Here is a 15,977-nt window from a genome sequence, read left to right as displayed (position 1 = left end):
TTTTTAAATCCTTTATCCTGATTCAAGCTTCTGCCGATAAATTAAGCCTGTTGATGAATTCTAGTCTTTGTTCCACAAGGGCTACTTCAGTGTCAGTCTGAAAACTCCATTTATTAATACATAAAGAATTGCACTGGGCGGAGCAATCTCTCATTCCCTTGCCCAAAGAGACGACAAACGTGGACGCCGCTTGCCCTCTGGCGTCATCGCCCATCTGCTTTCCCTACAGCAGCCTCCCCCAAGCTGGTGCCCTCCAGATGTTTCTGACTGCAATACCCACCATCCCAAAAGTCTTTATCTGTGCACGTGGTTGCCTGGGTTTATTGTTATTATCACTTATTTTATTCACATTTTGTGTGGTCTGGCACACTTTGGTGCTCCGTTTCATACTATTAACGGAAATACTTTGTTATGACCTACAGCCTAGACAAATTAATCCTGTCGTAAGAATGCCAGACAATCGTGGATCGTCCTTCAATAACAGAAAGAGACCAAGTGGCCCTCCGCTCCCCACCCCACCGCCAGGAATGACCCTCACACGCTTCCCCCTCTACTCGTTTCTGTTTAGATGGTCACACGGACACCATGACCGAAACATCCCCGACCCCGGATTCTACGCGACTTACTGCCTTTAGCCTCGTTCTCGTCTCCGTCTGTCCCTCATGAGCAGCCCAGGAGGAAATCGCGTGCCGGTGCGTTCTCTTTCCCACTCCCCGCTCCCGGAAACAACAGCCCGCGGTAGTGGTTCCGTGGGGGAAGGAAGGCTATACGGGAGACACTGAAGGGGAACCATAGCAACCGGGCGCTAAAGTGTAAGAGGAAACGGGAGTGCGTGGTCGAAACTGAACTTGACCTCTTTCCTGGAGGAGCGCGTAGCTCTGCCGGCTGGAGGATTCTGGGATTTGTAGTCGAACCCATCTGGAGGGCACCAGCTTGGGGGAGGCTGCTGCAGGGAAAGCAGATGGGCGATGACGCCAGAGGGCAAGCGGCGTCCACGTTTGTCGTCTCCTTGGGCAAGGGAATGAGAGATTGCTCCGCCCAGTGCAATTCTTTATGTATTAATAAATGGAGTTTTCAGACTGACACTGAAGTAGCCCTTGTGGAACAAAGACTAGAATTCATCAACAGGCTTAATTTATCGGCAGAAGCTTGAATCAGGATAAAGGATTAAAAAAAAAAAACTGGTTTACCTAGTGCCAGGATATTTTGTCTTCAGCAAAAACTGCACTGTGAATGACCACTGTTACTGTGATTGTCACTGTCAGTACTTTATGCTTTTAATTTCCTTCTGACCTTGCTTTACAGTTCAAAACCCCACATCCCCAAATACTCTATATTCATTTATTTATTTAAAAAAAAAAACCCTGCTGGTTTAAGACCAGACTTAAGGCTAATATTGGGTCAAACTCCACAAAGCCAGAAAATTGGAACCAAAGGCTGATGCCTGAATAGATGTGCCCTACGATCAGCAATTAGGTTGTTCAGTCTCACAGATTGTGCTTGCTTACAACTTACTCTCCCTCCATCCGCACTTTTCTTTGGTCTTTTGGGCCCAAATCCAGATGGTGGGGGAGGGAATGGAGTGCTGGGGACCAGCAAGGATGCCCCACTGGCCTTCTATTGCCTTATGAAGCATCTCAGCCTTACTGTATTGCTGGAGGAATCCTCCCACCCACGTTCCCAGCAACTGGGGTCCATAGGTATATTGCCTCCGATACTGGAGGCACAATACGCTACATTTTGTGTTTTACTTAGCAAGAGGCATCTTGGATTTTTAACTTAGAAAGAATAATTCCTCATGGGCTTAATGAAAAATTTGAATTATCAACATTTTTGTAAGAAGATAATAGCCTGAGGTACCTTCTGTTTCCATAAGCAAACGACTGGTTCTTTAAGAGTTAACATTGTTCTCCAAGGACATAGTAGCTGCAGCTGATATAAATGAAGCAGAGGTTGGAACTGCATTAGTTCTGTCCTTGGTCTATAAAGAAGGAACTGAACGGTGGATGGCCTGATCATAATTAGAAACTGCTTAGCATACAGTTGGTAAGAGTTATGTTTTCTAAATATTTATGTTTATAATTAAGAGGAATATATATATTGAAAATATGTATGTTTTGCAGAGGTGTGTTGTCGGATGAATTTTTGTTATCAGATGAAGAGGAAGATTTTGACTAGGCAACAACAACTCACTCGGAATGCGATAAAAAATTTCCCACGGACTTAGAATCTCACTGGAAAAAGACTTTGGGCAGTCAAAACTGAATTCTACTAGTACTCAGTTATAGATTAATATGTGTTTGTAATTGTGCATTGTTACTTAGGTTATTGATAAAAGAGTTTGATTGTGTGTTTTAAAACAGAGTAAATACAAGTATGTATATAGGGTTTTGGTTGTATTGAGCCATTCCTAGCTGCCAAAAATGCAGCTTGGTTTAAGACTTGGTACAGGACAGAAGGCTGAATAATAACAGTTTAGGATACTACTACAAACAAACCCAAATCACAAGACCTTTTAAGTTATACTACCCTTCATGGTAGTACTACTTAATTGTACAGAAAGATTTTATTACTAACATCCTAGGTTTCAACTCTTACATTCTAAGATTTTCCTCTACAGCTAATAGCTTCTAATATAACTAATATCCAAAACTATGTTAAGGAATAAGAGTTTAGGCCTCCATATGTTTATATGTATATTATCTCTTTACTGATAAATGTTTGAAGTTAACAAACTAAGGTACATAGAAGAGGCACCAATAATTTCTATGACTTCCCTGGATAGGGTATCATCAAGAGGTTGGGGGGAGATCCAGGCAAACGTGGAAGCACTTTTAACTCCCAAATGGTTTCTTTGGAAGATAAGCATATGCTTTACTATGTAGCCCTCCACAGCATTTAACTACATTAAAACTTTTACATTCTCGAAGTTGCATGAGACCAGCCACAGAACTAAAGCCTACATTTCTCTGTGGAACAGAGTCTGACTGACCTATTCCAAATGTGATGTTCTGCAGCTGGAAATTAATTCAAGGGCATCTGCTCCACCCAGGGAGACAGTGCTCATCAACTTTATAAAGAGAGAAGCAAGGGGGCAAACAGACTTAAGTACATTAGAACTGATTTGCCTCAGGATGACTTGGCAATTAATGTCAACAGCAGCTGAACTTTTATCTCTATACCCAATGAGCAGCAGAATTGATCTTTCACATCTAAAACAATTACGCATATCCTTAGTTGTATAAGAATGCAAGAAGAGTGGTGTTGGATCAGACAAAAAGCCTATCTAGTCCAGCATCCTGTTCCCCCCAAAAGCCAAGCAGAAGCTTCTGGGAAGCCCACAAGCAGGACAGGGGCCATAACAAGATAATAACCCCAGGCATCTTGGCTTAAGAAGAAACTTCACTGAAAACTTTTATGTAGCATTTCAGTGATAGTTTAAAGAGTCAATAAAAATAAACTTTTTTATTTTTCAAAAACTTTACGGGTATAGAAACATTCTTAATGTATTCACAAAGGTCTTTCAATTTAATTGTGTATGTGACTAGGGTAGGAGTTTGAATCCTGGCCTGTAGAAAGGAAGTAACTGTAGGAGGGCAATAAGGAGGTAATTCCTGGCAAGTCAGTTTAAGAACAACCTTTATTGAAAAATAAAGAAATTTCAGTCATACATTCAGTACTTTAAAAAAACAACCATGCTCATGCTCCTCTTAAAATAGTTTGCTAAAATGTCTGAAGATTGTTCAATAAATACACTTTAAATGGTACAATGTACAAAAACACATGTACAATGAATTTTACAAATATAAAAGTGTTCCTAATATGCAAGACTAAAGTAGGAGTTTTCAAACAGGGGTGTAGAGGGGAAGTAATTGCTTTGCTGTTTGGGTCATTTGCAAAGGTTGTGGAACTTGTTTATTCCCCATTTTGGGGGGTGGGGGTTATATTGTGGCATTTGCTGATAAACCATGGATTGGAGGAGTATAATGCTGATGAGTCTGTTGCCATTCTACAGAGTGGGAAGGAAAGGGGAACTGTAGAAAAGGGTCTGTCTGATCTGTTCCAAATAAGCTGGTTTGAGGCTGAAAGTTGCAATCTTGATTTTGTCCCAAAAGCTGCATTAGATGTAAGAGATTCCAACTTCCTTCTAGCTGGCTTGGCTCATTGAGAAAACCCTGAGCTGGTGCCATGGCATGACTTCATAGAGAATTTTTTGTCACATGCATGACTGTTCCTAACAGTACGTGTGACTAGGGTAGGAGTTTGAAAACTGGGGTGTAGAGGGGAAGTAATTGCTAACTTGCTTTTGGTCATTTTCAAGCAACATTGGCAAAGGTCTTCCAACTTGATTATTTCCTATTCCAGGCCAGGGGGGGTTGTACTCTGTTACTGGCTCATTAAAAATATGGATCAGAGGAATCTGTTCCTGAATAGCCTCTTGGCCTTCTGCAGAAGGGGAAGGAGTAGTACCATTACTACTATACCCCAAAGACATGTTACTTCTAGACCCATGAGACAAGATATCCCAAGATGGCCTAGCTTTCTTCTCCACCTGTACTTGATCACTATATAGAACCTGACAGGCCTGTGTGTAATTATTTTCCTCATTAACTTCACCTTGGTTAGAATGAAAATGGTGTATAACACCTTCTTGCCTGCTCAGATTCATTCTTGGAGCTGAGAACTGGTGAGGGGATACATAGACCTGCCCTCCCAGCTGTAGATTTCCAGAAGGCAGTAGGTCTTGATCAGTGTAAGAGTTCTCAAGGAGAGATTTCTGATAAAATGTGTTTGGCTGGTCCTGTTGTTGCATCATGGGAAGAGTCTCACCACCTCCAAAACCAGACTGCATGCTTTTAGCCACAGAACCCAAGCCAAAATTGCTCTGTGGAAAAGGCACTGTCTGACCTGTTCCAAAGGGACTGCTGTGATGCTGGAAGTTGTTATCTTGTTGATATTGTCCCACTGGATGAGGGTGATACCAACTTCCTCCTGGCTGGCTCGGCTCATTGACAAAAATCTGAGCTGCTGCATAACTTCGGTACTCTCTTGGGTGGGCCCGAAGACAGAGGTTTTGAACGAGAACTTCCAGGTTTCCACGTGCCCTGGAATCAGATTTCGGCTGTCTGGCTCGTCTGTTTTGAAACCAGACCTAGAACAGAAGAATGGAAAGAACCACATATCCTATGTTTCCAGACTGGAATTTTATGGTTTACGTTACAATTACAAATCAAAGATAAGCATCAAACAAGGAGATCCTACATAATCTTGCTTGTTTTTTTGCTGTGTGAAAGATGAATGGTGAATGTGTAGTACTTATGAAATAAGTACTGTTCTCCATTGTGTCACTGTAGGTCTTAGAAGGGAGGACTCGCTGGTTTCTTTTTACCTTGAAATTGGTCGTTTTTGGCTGCCTGGTTTGCCTATTTTGGAACCATACCTAATATGGAGGAATGCAAAGAACCACATGTCCATTATTTATAGAACTGAGATTTTACAGTTTAATTTAGTAGGTACAAAAACAAATAAAAGATTATAAGAAATAAGGAGATCCTACAAAATCTTGTTTTGCTGTGTAAAATAATGTTTTGTGGTGAAATAAGTGCTGTTCTCCATTTTGTCACTAAGTCTTCTTGATCCAACTACGTTACAGATAAAAATTACATTTAATAAAGCTGACCTATCAAAATGTCTGTGTCATGCCATTTGTTTTCTGTACCATTATCTGCTGTTTCCAATTCCACATCCATACATCGCATGTCCATACCTCCTAATATAGCACAATAAATAACATTTAACAGATTCTGATCTTGTTCCTTTTTTAAATATTATGCTAACAGAATCACTTCAAACACCTTTGTGCTTCTTAACCAAAAGATTCCCTAAGTAGTAACATGTTGTACTTAGTTTCATCAGCGTAAATAAGTTTCTTTGAACATTTGAATCATACTTTTGCTCTACTCAAAGCTTCCCCATCCATTATCACATTGCTTCCCCTGAAAATGTTAGATGCTCTTACTTATTCATCCAATCCTAGTTTGGCTGAACCCTTAATACTCTTGTCTTGCAGGTGTTATCTGCACAACAAGAACACATGTTCCCTGACTCTATGTCTAAAGGAAACAGAGCATATATTAAGCTCTGGACACTTGTACAGCTTGTTCTAAGCAGGTCTACTTGCCTTACAGTACAGTCCCATTCAGGTAGTATGCTTAGGACTGCATAATGGCAGAGAAGTGCTATTAGTACTCAATTCATGTAAACAATGGCATTCACTATTGCTAATTTACCTTTTGCAAAGCAAAAAGCTGCAAGACTGAGGCTGCAATCCTATACATGTTTACCTGTGGATAAGCATCACTGATTTCAATAGGACATCTGAATAGACACTATGGGATTGTGCTGTGATATGAATGAGAGTTCATTGTCATGCAATATAAAAGCCAGTAGGAGGTGCTAATGCAGAAGCATGCTCAAAGGCTCCCTCTCTTACAGCCTTCCCCAACCTGGTGCCCTCCAGATTGCTGAACTACAACTCCTAGGATGCTGGCTGGGGCCTGCTGGGAGTTAGTCCAACACATTTGGAGGGCACAAGGTTGGGGACTTGCTGCTCTACTGGAACAGAGCCTTGTTCATGCAGGGCTGCCCTATCACCATCCTCAGAAACAACCTAGCCCATCAAACCCTAACCATGCTGATGCAGAACTTGCATCACGATCAGTAGAACTTGCTTCCAAATAGCTAAGTAATCCCAATACTTCCTAATTTACAATTCAGTTCTTATTTAAATTGATTTATGTTTGCATAAACCTGGTTAGGACTGGGCTGAAAGGAGGCAGGGCTAGGCATCTTGGGAACAATCCAGTCAAAGGCAACCCTCTGATGAGGGAAGGTAGCACTAAAAGGAGGCAAAGCCAGAAACAGCATAAATCAGAGCACTGGGGCAGAATCCACTGGCAGGTTCTCCTGCACAGACTGCATTGAGACGAAGAAGGGTGGCACAAAGGCTTGGCCGGAGGACTTGCCAGGGGATTGCACCCTCCTGGGTGGTGCCATTGGATCTGCCGCCTGGGCCACCCAAGTACCTCGAGGTGGCTTGGCTGTGGAGGTGAAAGACACCTCTCTAAACCCCACTTATTTCTGTGGAAGAGAATCAAGCCCTTGCACAACCCATCCGGACTGCCCTTCTAGCCGAGCCATGCCCCTTCTGCCCTCTCAAGCGCAAGACAATTTAGGCTGCAATCTGACCCACGCTTACTTTGGAGTTAATGGGGCTGGGTCATGCTCTAAGGGGTTGTACTCTTAGCCCTGGCATGAAAGGGATTTCTAACCCGGGTCTGTAAAGACGTTTTACTACTGAAACCCAGAACTTGTATCAAATGAGAACAGTTTATTGTGAATTGTACTGGGGAGGAAAATCAAGACCTGGTTTGAACCATGATTTCTGAGAAGATACAATAGAGAGGCAGTGGGTTCAAGTCTACATGGAAACCCCGCCCTCCAACCAGAAGGACCTCCTCAGTCAGACAATTCTAAAATGCACTCTGCACACACTCAGAAGTATAAACTCACATATCTCGCAGGATAAGCCCTATCAGTATAGGAAAACCTAGCAACACACCCACCTCAAAGAAGCAAAAGTAGCTCAGCAGGGTGTTCCCCTGATGCAGGGATGGGCAACTTGTGGTGTGCTAGAAGTTGTTGAACTGCAACTCCCATCATCCCCACAATTGGGTATTCTGGCTATGGGAGTTGTCTTCCAATAACACATGGAGGACCACAAGTTGCCCAGAGGCAGAAAAAGGAACTTGCTTCTTACACAAGACACCTCTAGAGATAAACTAGGAAAACATGGATGACTCATCCCTTTGTATGAGTTCGCTGGATAGTAAAATATCACTCTCCTGACTGTGCTAAAGCATCTGTGTACCTGTGGATGGCAAAAAAAAAAAAAAAGCGTCCATTAGATAGCTTTGTTCACATCACACAAAAGTCTCACTACTTGCCTACTTGTGTGAGGGAAGGCTGCAATCCTAAATACGCAGGTTTACTTTGTTAGGAATAATGCTGCAGAAGGGGTGATTTCCAGTCATTTACAACAATTGATTCTGAAAATAGCACTGAAGTTTGGTATTAGGCAAATTCTGGCCATTGCGCTGATGTGGCCACTGACTCCCTTCAGTTTATGGCAGGGAAGATTTATCCCAGAAAGCTTATCTGCCCCCTTTCAATGCTGCTATTATTTGAATTGCTTGGTTATATTCTGAACCTTCTTGGAACATGGGGTGGAAAGTTTTTAAAAAATAAAGCTAGTAAGGGAGAAGAGTTTATAAGGTCTAATGCCACTCAAGGTCAGAAGCTGTCTGTCTGTAAATATGCCCACCAGCACACTTCTGGATTTCTGTTAGAATTGTGGTTAAAGCCAAGATAAGGTGCTGGGGGTGGCATATCTATGGATGTACAATTTGAATAGCATCCTTTCAGACCTTGTGGACTCTAAATAAAAGGAATATACTGTCTTTCAACTGCAAGGACGTTCAGACTAATGATTACCTTGGTTATAAATTGGATGCAAGCCACGTTAAAAAAAAAAACCCGGCCACATTAAAAGCAACCTGATTTAAAAGATCACCGGCATTTCCAAATGCCCAGTGGAACAAACTTGACTTTCTTCTGTCTTCAGATTACTTGGAAGGCTTTTGAACCTCAAACTCCGCGCCCCCTTTTTCCTCCCCAGACCACTCAGAGCATGTCTCCTGGGCCACCATCCCACCAACAGGGTGCGGGCGACACGGAGGGGGTGGGGATGTAGGGGACACAAGAAGCAGGGCAGTTTCCACACCAGCATCTTCCCTACGGGGGTTCGGAAACGGAAAGTCCTGCTGGGTTCCGCGGGTTCACTCCCAAATGGAGCGTGCGAGACGATTTTGCCACTTTGGAAGTGAGGGCGAGGGGATGAAGTATGTTATTTTATTACTGTGCGTGTGTGTTGGGTGGGGCAGGGTTGTTAGTTTGTTTTTCAAGACTGAGCCACTCCCACCCAGGCTAGTAATACAGTATTTGGGCGGTGGGGGGGGCGGAGAGAGAAGAACTAAATCCTCTTCTTCTTACATGAATGCGAGGTTCTTCCTTGTCTGTCTGGCTTGCCAGCCTCTTCCTCTCCTCGAAGCCCGGGTAGGGGTCCTTCTCAAAGGCCGTGATGAGGATCGCCTGTTGGGCTGGGGTGAAGTGGGTCCGCTTCCTTCTCTCGCCGCCACCACGGCCTTCTCTGCCCCCTGCTGTTTTGAGACACCTTCCTGCAAGGAGCACAAAAGCGGGCACAGGGAGGAGAGAGACAAACACACGGCATTGCACTCCACTCCGGGATGGAAACTTCACCAATTCTAGAGGAGCCGAAAAGATGCCCAGAGACGCGTGCACAAGGGGTTGTAGCCGGTGGGACTCCTACTTAGAGTGCACCCAATTAAATGAATGAGGCGTACGATAGCCATAACCAGTCCTATGCATTTCAGTGGGTTTACCTTAAGTAGGGCTCCCATTGGATACAACCCAAGATTGCTGCGTAGAGGCTGCCAGCCGACCCTTGGGAGAACGCCCCATTGAAGTCAAAGGCGCAGTGCCCCAAAGAAAAGTACAGCCCGACTCTTGCCTCGGAAGGAAATCCGGGTTCAAGTGTGCTTAGACAGGGGCAGGCCACCCCAGATGTTTTGGATTCCAGAGACTGGAGTTGTAGTTAAACACGTCCAGGGGGCGCCAGGTTACCTGCTTCTGTGTTCAGGCATATTTCCGAACAGTGGAAATGAGCAGATGGTCAGACTTCTTCTCTCTTTTTTACCCGCTTGTAAAGCGCGGCATGGCGGGCGTTGCCGGGCGAAAGGAGAGAGAGATCAGTGGTTGGTTCACCACAGAAGTATTACCCATGGCCGCCCTAAGGGGGCGCCCATAAGACCATTCATCCAGGCTCAGAAGTTACCCAGCTGAGCTACACTTTCTAACTAACTCGAGCTGAGCTGAAGGTCAGCGCTTTATGCAGATTTGGGGTTGGGAAGCACCCTTCGCGGAGCTTAATACACCGGACACTCCTCCAAAGAATGGCCTCTCAAAAGTTATTTTGAGAGAGGCAAATGTAAAAACAAGAATCGAAGAACTTTTTCATGTGTACTGTATTCCTCCCCGCCCCCATTTGGCGGCCCTCTCCTAGCCTGCTGGGAGGGATCCAATTTATTTTAATAGGATTCAGCTAAGGTCCAAGGACCTTTGCGTAGGACTCTACGCTTTCCCCACGGGAAATGCTTCTCTGCTCAAGAGTTACTTCCAAGCAAACATGCAGGATGAGGCTACAAAACAACCAATTTGAACAAGCCCGGTCTCCTGTTCTTACCATTTAGTTACACGTGCTTCTCGATCGGCATGCGTGGTCAGAAGCAAATACGGAGCCTGTTCAACTGGGAATAAGCTGCATTAAAACACAAACTCCCGAATTTCTGTCCGTGTAAATAGGATCTGGAGGCACGATTTCGTTAAGTACGCAGTCCGCCCTATCACGAAGACTTGGTAATAATACCATTTACTTTCGGAAGTGACCATTTCATTCAAATCCTTTAAGCGAAAGAACCAAAAAGAATCCTGCGCAACCCCATATATAAATTACTTGCCCCGATTCTTTTATTTTTTTTTAAAGCAGATTTAACTAATCCAAAAAGTGTTTCTCTTACCTCGGTTAGTCGTTCTCTTCTTGTTTGTGGGAGTCAGAGCCATCTTGTAGACCCTCAACAAAGATAACTGGTTTTCAGTTGCGTGGGGGTGGGGGGTGTCTTTCTCTAGAATAAAATCTCTCCATAGGCAGCTTCTTCTTTTATACCTCTGTCCATTCTGGAGGTCAGTGGACCCACCCCCGCTTCCAATCTCCTCCAAAAGGATAGGCTCACCTATGATTTGGGCAGCCACACCTTTATAGGCATATATTGGCTAAAGACTTAATCATAGGTAAGATATCTCGGCCCCAAGGAACACTGCTTGTGTCGCGGCCCTTCCTGGCATCTAGGAAAATCCTAATCTCTGTCGGCTCTCCAAGGGGGTGACTTTGATTCCAAGCAAAGAAAGGGGAGATTTTTCTGAACAAATCCAACAGAGGAAAGTCAGCTGAGGTCTGAAAAGGTGATGTTTCAATGAATGCCCCCAAATGGCTTTGGGTTTCTTTCTTTGAGAACATGCACCCAGATTTTAAGATTCGGAACTCTATACTTGCATAGGATTGGAAGTGTACAGCTCATCACTGACTCTAGTGCAGCCTGATCCTATGCCTGCTTACTCCAAAATGAAGCCTTTTCCCAACAAAATTTGTGTAGGATTGCAAGTTTTGCTACAGTGCTACACCAGAATAGATCGGAAGGGAAAGGAGACCTGAAGGAGAAAGTGTTTTCAGAAGGCTGAATTTTTAGGAAGAAATGTTAGAAAACATTGCCACTTAAAGCCTAGATGCAAAGAGTGTGACTCAGTTATCCATCTTTCAATCCAGCTATCTCCCAGATAGCCATTCACATTCCACCTTAGATGCTCTAGCCTTCAAAACACATAACCATGTGAGTACAAGGTCACATTCCCAAACACTCTTTCTTGTAAATAAACCCACATGTACAAAATGGCCATTGCTTCTGAGTTAATGTGCTTAGGATCCTGCTGCACGCCTTTCAGATTAATCCCACCTTTGCCTCTCTTCTTAGGGTTTTCATTTCCAGTGCTCCTTTCCCCCATCTTCATGTTTTATTTTCCACTTCACTCTTTTCTTTCTTTGTCTCAGACAAGCAGAAGTCAAAGGGTGAAGTAAACTTTTTTCCTAGTGTGGCATTTCCCTGATATGAGGGTGGAACGCCCAAAATATATGGTTCTTGTGGGCCCCAACACTGAACTCACACCTAACTTTGTGCATGTGGATAAAACACAGAATGAAAAAGAAAGAAAGAAAGCAATGTTATGCATGACAACCATGCAAACGCATTTTTTCACTACATATCTTAGTGGAAATCATCTTCCAAGCTTTCCTGTCTCCGTTATAGAGACCCCAAGGAATGTGTTTGTACATCCTTGTCCAAGCTTACACATGATCAAAACAGGGCCCAAATTATTGGATGGGGTAGAGGGGCCCACCCAGTGATGACCCCCCACATACATTTTAGCCAAGCATGCCCTCCTTATGGGAGCCAAGTTGCCCCTCTGTGTCCCCTGCCCCCATGACCTGAGCACTGCAAGAGGGCCTCCCTCCCTAAGATACAGAACCCAGCTGCCTTCTGTGGAAATCCTGAGGGGGATCACCTTGCAGCCAGCCAGGAGTCTTTCAGAGACAGATACTGCCCCAGAGTGAAGATACATTTTAAAGCATCTTCCACTAGGTTGGAAGATTCACTCAGACACAGTATACAAGACAACTAGGACCTATGGAAGGAGATCCTATTTAAAAAAACAATACATTTAATTTTTACAAATTAAAAAAATCATTTTAAGAATAGCACATGCAAACACAACAAAAGTTTATGATGTGTACATTGTACATTACTTGATTCCTGTTATTATACATTTATCTAATCTGTAGGATGACAGTACAGGTAAGTATTAATTGTCCTACACCAGCCTTTCACAACCAACCTGGTGCCTCCCATTTTGGACTACAACTCCCATTTTGGACTACGACTCCTATTCCTGACCATTGGCCATGTAGGCTAGGGATTATGGGAGTTTAAGTCCAAAGCTTCTGCTGGGCACCAGATTGGTTGTGGAAAGCTGCCCTATACAATTCTAATAAACATTAAGACCGCTTTGGATCTTTCCAAAAGGAAGAATGAATGGCAAGTGGGTGAAATTGTGTACTGAGGGGGTGAAGGGACATGCTTTATTAATTTCTGCAAGGGCAGAAGGGCATTTGCCATACTCTCAAGAACCAATTTGCAATCAAGTCACCTGCTGACAATTTCCGGTTTCCCACCATTTCCATTCTGGTCATGGCTAACAGGAACCAAATAAGAAAACGGGGAGGTTAGCCTGCTGCATTTCTTCTGAAATGACCTCCAAAGTCAAACTCCCCAATGTTGCTGCATATGAGAGATCACTGTTCTTTGCATCCTCTCCAGGGCTGTCTTGATCATTAGACGGAGTGAGGCTGTTACCTCAGGCAGCAGATCCTGGGAGGTGTGGAGGGTCAATGGTAAACTCGCCCTGGCCATTCCCCTCCATTGGAGGACAGAGCTGTGTGGTCTAGGCAGCCTCTCCTGTGCATCCATGCTAGCTTGCTGTGGCCCCAGATAAGGTGGAGGATGCTGTGCCATCACTAGTGCTGAAGTGATTCAGCTGTCAATGCAGCTGGTTTCTGTTGGTGGAATGGCAAGAAGGTGCCATCTTATCCTGATCCTCTCTTGACACTAGGGGAAGAGATTACTATCAGTGTGACTGAATTTCACCAGGGTGAAGTGCTGCCTATGTATCAGCTTCAAGGAGGACTCCCAGATGTTTGTTACGATGCTTTTGAATGGCTGCTTCACCCAAATCAAGCCCTATTTTGCATCCAGGATATGTTTGCCTATGTCTGCCTCCCAGACCACTCTCAGTCCTCTGGGGATCCCTCTGTTCAACTGGACAGAGAATCGATCCGCTCCTCTTCTAAATTGGAATAAGGTCATCCCAAAGCAGCTACATGTAGGAAGTGGGTGATTTCATCTGGGTACATCAGGGGCATCTAACCCCTGGAGGTGTACAAGAGAGGAAGCCGCCTGACTTTCCCTATGTGGCTCCTTCCCGTATGTGACAGACATGACTTCAGTGGGCACACTTACGTGTCAACTTGCAAACACATTATTTATTTATTTGTTACATTTCTATACCACCCAATAGCCAAAGCTCTCTGGGCAGTTCACAACAATTAAAATTACAAAATACAACATAAATTACAACATGAAATTTAAACATTTAAAATTACAATATAAAAGTAAAACTAGGGTAAAATCAAGCATCAATGGAGAGATTTGAAATACAATAACAGATTTAAAACAACAGAACTAAAAGACTAAAATGCCTGGGAATGTAAAAAGGTCTTCACCTGGTGCTGGAGAGAGCACAATGTAGATGTAGATGACATGTGTGGATGACATGCCTATGACTTTAAGCTATATGCCGCATTCTTCAACTCAGTATCTTCCAGACAGGTTGGACTAAAACTCCCATCATCCCATGATGGCTGAGGGTGGTAGGAGTTGTGGACCAATGCAGCTGGAGGGCATCAGGATGGGGAAGCTGGCTAGGGAAGAACCCCAGCCAGATCAGAGCACCCAAAGATGTGTAGATCTACTACAAAATAGATCCCACAAGCCTGAAGTTTGCCATTGGTCCACATACATGTTTGTTGTAAGAAACTTTGGCATACCCACAGCAATTGTATTTGCCATGTGCACCATAAATGTGGGAAGTAGCTCTTCCTTAGCATGATTACTCAGAAGTCAGTCTCATTATGTTTTTTGGACTTACTCCCTAAGACATCTGCTCAGGACTGCATCTTTTGTTCTAGTTTCAGCTGCTGTTCCACTAACTTGATTTTTTTAAGCTGTATTTTACATTGTTTTAGCTGTACATTGTATTAAATTGGTTTGAGTGGCCCATTTCATATGTGCACCTACATTAGCTATCCTGGGATGCCTTATTAAAGATGGAAAGATGGGGTAGAAATGCTTTTAATAAATACATAAATACATAGGATGCCATTCTGTGTTCCTCGGGGGAAGTGTAGAGTACAAATGTGACAGACAAATGAATGAAACAATACCCAGTCTGAGAGTCACTTGTAAAAATGGCCTCTCTTCATATTTTGGGCTAGAAATATGCCTGCATTTCAGTTCTATACCCTCCAAATTTGTCAAATAAAAATTGGTACACTGGTTTTCTATTACATGAAACAATAGTTACCCCAGTAGTGATTGTTTATATGTAGGTACACATACACTTCTTTAGAGGCCTAGGCCCCTTGCGAATACGTTTTGGAAATCTTAACTTTCACATATTTAGCCATGAACACCAGAGGGGCTTTAGGCAAGCTCTATCTCTCAGTTTGGACTTTTATGCATTCCAAGGATCTAATAATTAACAGCACAATCCTGTATGTGTCCATTCAGAAGTTCAATGGGACTTACTCCTGGTGTGTATAGGACTGCAGTCCAAGTTTTGCTGGTTTGTGTCTAATACAATATAATGACTAGGAATCTATTAATGAATTCCTCATCTTAAAATTAAGATAACAGAACTTCTTTGTACTTAAACCATCGCTTATCATGATGTCCAAGGGCAGCCCTTGTGGGTTTGTGCAAGATTTAGGAGCTTGGGAACAAGAGTGACTCACCACAGATTCTAAACACTGATAGTTCCATTATTCAAAAGAAGAGTTGTGAAGCAAGTGGACTATCCACATACATAGTCACATATTGCTTGGAAATGTTTTTGCTTGGGCAGGTGGGGAGGGGAAGAAGCCAACACCACTTGCTGACAACCAATATTTCACCTCCTTCTGTTCAATCAAACACATAACATCCACAAACCTTTCCCAAAGGGATTTGGCTAAAACAAACAAACCAACCTAATATTTCACTAAACCTGACCTGAGTTCTGAGAGATGCAAAATAGGTAGTGATATCTTTTTCAGACCAATTTATAGTTGCTAAGGGAATACACAATGTTTCATGATATGAAACTCAAGCACTCAACCCTTCATGTTAAAGAATTCTGCATCACTTGCAGCTTTTATACTCCTTTACCAACACAAGCATGCCAATAAAAAATATATCTGTTCCTGATTGGGATCGCTTATTCCTGAGTCTGGGAGAAACAGTCTAACTACAGTGTAGAGCAAACTGAGATGTGAGGTGGAGCCTAGGTTACTGTTTGGTGTTATGGGCTAAGAACCAACGGCCAACTCAGATGAAAACAATCTCTACTACTCAGCT

At 43.3% G+C, this 15,977-nt stretch overlaps 2 protein-coding genes across 6 annotated transcripts in view; both read right to left on the bottom strand.

Moving 5' to 3' along the window:
• BMS1 (BMS1 ribosome biogenesis factor) overlaps nt 1-727 on the bottom strand; it is a 44,216-nt gene extending 43,489 nt beyond the window's left edge. For 2 of the 4 annotated variants that reach the window (XR_014789326.1, XM_084845251.1), the window contains exon 1: nt 627-727. The gene's annotated coding sequence lies outside the window, so the exon portion shown is untranslated. The remainder of the gene's footprint in view (nt 1-626) is intronic. The other 2 variants (XM_084845253.1, XM_084845252.1) reach the window with 2 other exon arrangements.
• A 2,896-nt stretch (nt 728-3,623) lies between these two features.
• Nucleotides 3,624-10,890, bottom strand: LOC146350587 (uncharacterized). 2 transcript variants are annotated; one of them, XR_014789327.1, is made up of 3 exons: nt 9,763-9,925; nt 9,112-9,296; nt 3,624-5,152 (listed from the first exon to the last, which is right to left on the bottom strand). XR_014789327.1 is itself a non-coding variant. In XM_084845254.1 (3 exons), exons 1-3 carry the CDS (start codon nt 10,756-10,758, stop codon nt 4,235-4,237), a joined length of 1,146 nt encoding a protein of 381 aa, XP_084701380.1. In that variant the 5' UTR covers nt 10,759-10,890; the 3' UTR covers nt 3,624-4,234. The 2 variants fall into 2 exon arrangements, 1 of the variants encoding a protein (XP_084701380.1); XM_084845254.1 differs by lacking the exon at nt 9,763-9,925 and adding an exon at nt 10,716-10,890.
• Nucleotides 10,891-15,977: the final 5,087 nt, after the last annotated feature.

This window comes from Heloderma suspectum, chromosome 3, assembly GCF_057233095.1.
Source record: "Heloderma suspectum isolate Gila_16-S chromosome 3, 16-S_ref, whole genome shotgun sequence".
Lineage (NCBI taxonomy): Eukaryota > Metazoa > Chordata > Lepidosauria > Squamata > Helodermatidae > Heloderma > Heloderma suspectum.
This window is presented reverse-complemented; position numbering and strand designations above follow the sequence as displayed.

Excerpts from the sequence above, each read along its gene's own strand:
- LOC146350587 (XM_084845254.1), bottom strand. The coding sequence starts at position 10,758 with ATGGCTCTGACTCCCACAAACAAGAAGAGAACGACTAACCGAG. Across the intron at positions 9,297-10,715 it reads GAAGAGAACGACTAACCGAG|GAAGGTGTCTCAAAACAGCA; the intron begins GTAAGAGAAACA and ends TGCTCCTTGCAG. Across the intron at positions 5,153-9,111 it reads AGGAAGAACCTCGCATTCAT|GTCTGGTTTCAAAACAGACG; the intron begins GTAAGAAGAAGA and ends CTTCTGTTCTAG.